The 7884-nt window shown below is 35.1% G+C and overlaps 1 protein-coding gene across 1 annotated transcript; it reads right to left on the reverse strand.

Annotated features, from left to right (window-relative positions):
* Nucleotides 1–6184: 6184 nt before the first annotated feature.
* Nucleotides 6185–7456, reverse strand: LOC131063383 (thioredoxin-like 3-1, chloroplastic). The gene is made up of 5 exons (XM_057997185.2): nt 7064–7456; nt 6880–6954; nt 6734–6800; nt 6534–6551; nt 6185–6391 (listed from the first exon to the last, which is right to left on the reverse strand). The coding sequence occupies exons 1-5, from the start codon at nt 7390–7392 to the stop codon at nt 6287–6289; spliced, it is 594 nt and encodes a 197-aa protein (XP_057853168.1). The 5' UTR covers nt 7393–7456; the 3' UTR covers nt 6185–6286.
* Between the last annotated feature and the right edge of the window lie 428 nt (nt 7457–7884).

Consider the following 7884-nt stretch of genomic DNA (forward strand, 5'->3'; position numbering starts at 1 on the left):
GACCTAGCGATTAGAGGATGCGTCATGAACATATCTCTCTGCACAACCCTCCAGTCATCCCAAAGCTCGATACCCCTATATGGTCTCCATACAACAATGATCAGATCATTAAGTTGTCGTCGCCAATACTCTGTCTTGCCCAAATGGGGCTGAGTAACGTATCCAGAATATCTATAAACGATCGATTGGTGTGGTTCTTTGGCATCATCCACAATAGGTCTGCAAAGTGGGATATGCTCCTAGGCCCATATCTATAAAACCAAGACACCTACTTCCATGCTCTTCCCCTCCCTGTATACAACCTCATGCATCTCACGATACATGTGGGCTAATAGACAAGAAACCCACCCTAATCTCTCAAGATGATCCAAAAGTCTCTCCAACATCCTAGCCTAGCCGCATAAGAAACCCTATTGTCCTCTGTTTGACATAATGAAGCAACCAATGAAACCTGCCAAGACACATGCCAAGGGAAACTGCTCACTATACCTAGCCATCATATCATCCCAATTGATAACCCGCGTAAGAATGTCCTCGTCATGATTAATGCATCTCAAGGCTAATATACCAAGACACTAAGCAAAATCGTAATCAATGTTATCCCCAGCAAATGGAATCCTCAATATCCTGTAAACATCCTCTGGAGTGATGGTCATCTCCCCAACTGGTAAATGGAATGTGTTATGCTCAGAATGAAATCTCTCAACCAATGCAGTAAGCATTTTGTGATTCACAAGGATATCTGGTATCTGTAGAAGGTGGGTAAACCCGCACAAGTCAATATGTGCTCTATCTATATCGGATAACTCATGAACTAGCCTCATTGTAGGAGGATAAACATACCGAAAAAGGACATGTGGCAATCGACCCTGCAAGAAGCAAAACAATAGAGCATTAGAAAATTATCAAAATTACGCTACAAAACAAATTAAACATCACGCAAATCCAAATACATCAACTGCAAAATCAAATTTTCATGTTTGGATACCTAAAAATGCTAACTGTTTTCCATACAACATTTCACAGTCTAAGCAGAAACTCGTACGAGTCAGGAATGCACCTAGCATGACAAAAGACTCCCATACGATAAACTACATGCATTCGCACGATAAAATGGTCTTTCAAGCAAACATTTGTACGATACGCAGGGAGGTCCCAGATGACAAATCTAATGGGTAAAAATGACATAACACAAAAATAAAGTTTGTCGTACGAGACACATTATTGTCTCGCATGACAAAACGATATTGACCGGTTTTTAATGCCATAAAAAGCGAAAAATTCAACAAACAAATCAAAATTGATGAAATAAAAGGCATAAGATTAGTCTCTTACCGTTGGCTCATAATTTCGTGGTCGATTATGATGTCTTTAGTGCTCAAATCGGCGATCCTGGATCGGAATGACCAGTTTTCTTTGCAGAGGATTTTTTGAATTTCAAACTTGGGAGGTTAAAATGAATTGAAAATGACACTTTGACCCCTTATATAGCCAAATACCTAATTTTTTAATTGCTCCGATGGACATGAAAATTGTACCTTTAGCTAATTTTCCCATCCTGATTCCATTTTTGGGATTGAAATCGAAATATGAGATCATTCTTCTAGTCAATTTCGTACAATTGAGATCACTAAGCGCTTTCATCACATTCTCATTATTTTCTTCAATTTGCGCTCCATTTCACATCAATCGTAGCTAAATCTTCAAATATTCCTCCGACTCAATCTTTGTGCTCAAATAATTATCATCGCCACCAATTGCCTAAAATCATGTACCCTCGCTCTCTTACGATTTCGCTCCCGAGGGGGCATACTCGTGACCTCATGACCTCACATCTTCATAGTTGAGAAAATTTTCAAATCTTCATCAAAAGTCGAGCAAAAATCTTTTCAACTAAAGAAAATCAAACAAATTCTTATCGCTAGGGGCATCTCAGCTTCATCACTTCATATCAAGTTGAGATCTCTCGATCATCTAAGTCAAATCAATCGCTAGGGGCATATCAGTTTCATCACTTCAATTCAAGTTGATATTGCCTTCATCTAAATCAGTCTCTTAACGTTAATCAGTTTCATCGCTTTTCATCAAGATGATTATTCGTTTAAACTCAATCAAAAGTTTAAAGAGTATCTTTGATCACACACTCAATCTAAGCAGGTGTTCAGTTTCATCGCTTCAAATCAAGCTGGATAGTTTACCTTCGCTCATCGTGTCTTGATTCATCAAGTTCAAGATCGATTTTATCTTCACTCACTGTGTCTAGTTCAATCAAGTTCTAGATCAGTAAGATCCACTTCTTGGTCAATCAAGTTCAAGTTTAGTATCTTTTCTCTTCATCGGTCCTAATTCAATCAAGTTTAGGATCGGTATCGCTTTAATCAATTCTTTTCAGTTTCATCGCTTCAAAATAAGCTAAACACCTCGCTCTTCATCTGGTTCGTGATCAATCAAGTTTAGAACTGGTATTTCCTAGACATCAACTATTCTTTGAACCAACGCATTGCTCACACATTAATTCAAAGAGGGGCAAATGTAATACCCTAAAAATGGTCACCTAAACCATGGGCCCCTAATCTCGACAACATCACCAAGGTCCTAACCAAAGGCAACTAAATCAACTTTGAGCACACAATTAATTAATTCTTCAATCATTAAATGTCACATGGCAAGTGAATTATTCTATATTAATAAAATATTTATTTAATTAATTAAATCATTCCAAAAAAATAATTTTGATCAATTATCATATTTAATTTATTAAATATCTTAGCATATTTAATTAATTAATAAATTTTCCATTAATCATAAAAAAAAGAATTAATAAATCACAAAAGAGGAATCAATATGCAAAGTAAGAGTTAAATTGAAAATAGAATAAAAGAATTGAATTGAGAGAGAAATCAAACTTGAGATATTATTTCTTCTTCTAAATTGAGAACTTGAAATCAGGAAAGCAATTAAATGAATTTAATCATTCTCTAATATTGGAATTCAAAGCTTTTAAGAAAAGAAGTTCAGTTGCATTGAAAAAACTCTTTTCTTGAATAAATTAAAGAAATATGCATGGAATTACTTGTTTTCATCTCAAGTGCATGGAATTAATTGAATTATATCTCTAATGCAAACTCAAACTTATAATCTGAATGCATTTCAATTAAACTATAACTGGAATCTATCTCAAGGTTAACTGAATCTGATCTCTTAATTATTTCAATTATCCTAAATTGTGCTTTTTCTTGGTCTCTTGTGATTCTTTATAAATTCAGCCTTCATCTCTCATTCAAAACACCCTAGAGATTTATTGTTATTATACAGTTTTTTCTCTGGAGTCATTGAAGATATTGTGCTTGCTTTTTTGATTTTATTGCATCTTAGTTTAATTTCTTTTTGCATATTTAGTTCAATTATGATTGCTTGAACTCATATAGTTTACTATTCATCCATCTAGCATAATCTTGCATCCATTTAGCTTAATATCATGCTCATATAGATTAAATCCTTCATCTTGGTGTAGTCTAGTCACTGGTATTGCTTATACAAATCTGAGAGCAAGTTTATACTCGCATCTTTTAGAAGCCAATTGGTCAATTTGTGATGGTTTTATTATTCATGCTTATATCTATCTAACCATACATGTAATGACTTAATTGAAGTGTTGTGTCTTACAACTTACAGATAATTATTCTACTTTTCACACACACACGCACACTATGCTATCTCATCAACTAGGACATCACATAACCAACAAATGATTTAAAAATTATGCACCAACCATAGCAAGAAGAGCCATACATTTAAATAGTTCAACTTCCATAATGAATCTTAACCTTTAGAACATGTTATCTATATATGTATAGGTCTATAACATAAAGTATACAATATTTATAGGCATGCAAATGAGATAGGAAGTGAATAGGCAAATAGCAATCATACACCTTTATCAAGGTTATTTCATGTATAGAATGAAAAGTTTGACAAAATTACATTTATTATTTTAGTTATATATCTTTTTGTCTTGCACTTATGTGTCTATAAAGCTTCCACACACACCTAGAACTTCATATAGATCTTCATATAGAGAGTTATCCACCTCCACTAGGTCTTAGCGTAGGCCTTGGATCAATTACACAAAGTTGTCGAAGATATTATTATATGACGATTGAGTTAACATAATCATATCTTCTTACATATTACATGTTCTCCTCTACTTAAATCCTTGCATCATTCTCTTGCAACTGATATGAATGGAGCACATAATAGACCTACATTGTTCAATTTTGGTCACAATGTCTCCTTTGTAGCCCTACATTGATCACTTTTGGTTATGATGCCCTTTCACAACCATACAACATTATTTGGTTGTGATTGTTCTTTCATGCATTAACATTACCTTTTTAGTTATGATGTCTTCTTCTCACCCTTAATTGTTCTATTTTATGTTAAAGCAATTTGTTTGTGATCCTACACCCACCTTTTTTTTTTGATATATTATTTGTCGACTTTGCTAAGTATTTTTTATCAGATGATCCATGTTTACTACTTGTTTACTTTGACATATATGATTCACTGTATTTTACATGAAAGCTAAAGTGGGGGATAGTATAAGGGTGGAGTGTGCATCCCTAACACTTTTGTACCTATTTCTTTTAGACCGACTTTGGTCTATCATCCTTTGTGTTGTGCATAGGTGATATTTATGTGAGAATGTTTACATTTTACTTGAGCATTAATTGAAATTGACTCTCCATTCCCCAAGAATCTCAATATGATCTTTGCATTCCTTGTTTGTTATCCTAATTCAATCTTATATTGACTACCTTAAACCTAGTTTAGAATCACACATGTAGTATTGACCTCTAGAATCCAAAATCAAATGTAGTCCTAAGCCCAAGGAAACTTATCTCTAACTAGTCCTAACTCAAGTATGAATATGTTTAAATTCACATCTCATGTGTTGTATAAAATAATAATAACCCTTGTTAATTTTAAATAAAAGCAAGGAACACTTATATACATCTCATGACCATTACAAAAGGTAGTTTACAACAACATAGCATCTATATTCATAAGGACTATCCTACATATCTACATTTTACTTGGTATATCTATGAACTTGTACAAATGATTGAATCAATGAAAGAACATGACTAAAGTACAAGGTGGAAAGCTCTGGATTTCCCTTCCTAGCAAGTAGGATCTAGGGGAAGCGTACCAGTAGTGGACATAGCTAACTCCGCGCACCTAGAACTCTTAAAAAGTACATTGGATTTCAGTTTTTTTTTTGTTGTCTCTGTATATGACTTAACTGCTTATAACTAAGGATCTAGATGTTGGGTAGTAATGATGCACGTTGTGGAATTCATTATTTGCGCAAAGGTAAAAAAGTGGTCATTTCAAAGTGTCGTATGATACATAATCACTTTTGCACCAATAGAAGATAACTAAAAATAGCCTAGTCCAGTAGTAGTAGATGAATGCCCCAGTAGTTATGCACAAATGTCCCAATAGTGGTGCACAAATGGGCCATCAGTGGTGCACAAATGGGCTAATTATGGTCAAAAAAGCTAAAAAATTATCCATTATTGATACATGTGATATTTATTAATAAACTTTTCATTATCAATTTTTTGGGCTCCTTTAAAATCTAGTAACGAGGGTCAGGTTGACAAAAAGTTGTCCATTATTGCAATTATGTCCACTAGTGGTAACCTTCCCCTAATTGTGCTTCTTAACAACATTTTGTCACAATAAGTATTTATCTATGAAGAATCCAAACAATAGGGTCAAGGACATGACTCTAGGATCAAGACCACAAATGTGGGAGATCAAGCTTGCATGTAATGATTTTACCAAGAAAAAAAAAGGTGATCTTGTAATTTGTTTGAGCACGATTTGTTTACTAATATCTGAAACAAATCACAACAAATTCAAAATTAACATAGTCTTCATCATTCTTAAAACTCAATACCTCTATTCTTTTTTGTCAATTTAACATTTATTTATATGCATATTTGTAGTATGTTGTTGAAACCCAAAAATTATATCTAAATCAATTGTATATTAATCCTTTACTTAATTAATGGAACCAAATAAAATCCATTTTCCCTTCTAAACTAATTTAATTTTTTAAAAGATAAAAATAAAGAACTCTTTGCGGCCCTTGTTTCCGGGGTGAACCAAGCAATTCCACCACCTATAATACACAGATTTGATTGCTTCAATCTTGTTGAGGGTAAATTTGTGAAGAATCACGAGATAACATATTACAGTGGAGACTCTTGTCTCTTTACTTGGTTAATGAGTTCTTAATCATGTCACGGACCTCATCAACCACCAACCAGGCCTTGTGACCTCCAATCACCTCTGCTTGCATTTCTCCATTTTTCCACATCTGCAAAAAACACAACCATCCTCACTCAATTCTTGTCTTCTAAAAGCTTAGGTGCTCCTAAATCACCATTTCACTGAACCAATAATTTTAACCCCAGGGAGATGCAAATGCCCAGATATGGTTTCAGAATGAGTAACATTACCTGAATTGTTGGCATTTTCTGGAGAGATTCACATCAATCCATGCAAAACGGTAGAGAAAGCAATCAGAAAAGAATTGGAATTAGTATTTATATCCTGCTTAGGGATTCAAAACTACAGTATAGCAGATGATCTGAAAGTAAAGGCAATACTGCAACAGTAGAACAATGGAAGAAAGAGAGATAAAAGCCTCAGAACATACCGAGATCCCACCACGCTTCACCAGAGCCTGCGGTACATCATTTACATCTACATAGTAGAATTTGATTCTGCCCATAAACAGCAAGCAAAACATAATTAATACAAGTGCCAGAAAACAGGGGATAAACTCAGGGGAAGAGGGGTTACGTTGGGTAGAATTCTGCCGCCAGTTTCTCCAATTTAGGCTTGAGATATATGCATTTTCTGCACCAATTTGCCATCCTAGCACGACAGGACAAGTAAAAGGCAGTGATTGCATTAGAGAAAAGGAAAAAGAAAAAACAGAAGAGAAAGAGGAGGAGGGATAAGAGGAAAGCAGTAGAAAAACAACCAGTCTACGACAAAGGGTTGAGGTTGAGCGAGCAATTGATCGAATTGATCTGGAGCAGAGATGGCCTCCATCTCCACTGAGCTGGGCTTCTCGCTTTCCTTCCAGAATACCCTCAATTTCAGGCATCTTCTTGTTGCACTGTAATCTGCAAAGCCAAAGAAGAGATTGTGGTTGTGGGAGGGAGAGCGGAGTCCCAAGGGTGTGGGAGAGCAGGAAGATCTGGAGGAGAATGAGGAGGAGAATAAGGATGATGATGATGATGATGCTGATGAAGGTAGGCAGAGGCCCCGGTGAGAATGATGATTCAGCGCAAACACTGGTGACGCCATTTCTCTCTCCCGCCGGCCTCCTCATCCTGCCCATCTATATCCTTATCTCTTCGTCAATCAGATTGGCTTCCTCTTTACCACGCTTTCCTTGGAAGAAGAATAATACATTAAACTTTCCTAAACTTAATTTAGGCTAGTCAAATAAGACCCATACACAGATTAATAGTGGAGACTAGTAAGTGGATTAATTCAGAATTAATGTTAAATCTAGGAAATTAAATGTGATAAGTAATTGAATTTAGCTTTATTTATTAACTATGTCGTTATATAGACTTCGTTTGTGATCTCATGTCTTCCAGTATCATGTGGGTTCGGGGAGATTAGACCTCGTGACCTCGTGTCTATCACAAGAAGCTCTCGTCAATCAAGCTCAAGCTATACCCTCAGCCCATTAATGTTTTATTTTAGATATTATGTATAAGATTTATCTTTTCTTGGGTTAAATCTACAAGTTATAAATAATTATGTGGCTTGGATTTACTTTGATAGCTA

The sequence above is a fragment of the Cryptomeria japonica genome, chromosome 10 (assembly GCF_030272615.1).
Source record: "Cryptomeria japonica chromosome 10, Sugi_1.0, whole genome shotgun sequence".
Taxonomy (NCBI): Eukaryota; Viridiplantae; Streptophyta; class Pinopsida; order Cupressales; family Cupressaceae; genus Cryptomeria; species Cryptomeria japonica.

Excerpts from the sequence above, each read along its gene's own strand:
- LOC131063383 (XM_057997185.2), bottom strand. The coding sequence starts at position 7,392 with ATGGCGTCACCAGTGTTTGCGCTGAATCATCATTCTCACCGGGGCCTC. Across the intron at positions 6,955-7,063 it reads CAACCCTTTGTCGTAGACTG|GATGGCAAATTGGTGCAGAA; the intron begins GTTGTTTTTCTA and ends CTGTCGTGCTAG. Across the intron at positions 6,801-6,879 it reads GCGGCAGAATTCTACCCAAC|AATCAAATTCTACTATGTAG; the intron begins GTAACCCCTCTT and ends GTTTATGGGCAG.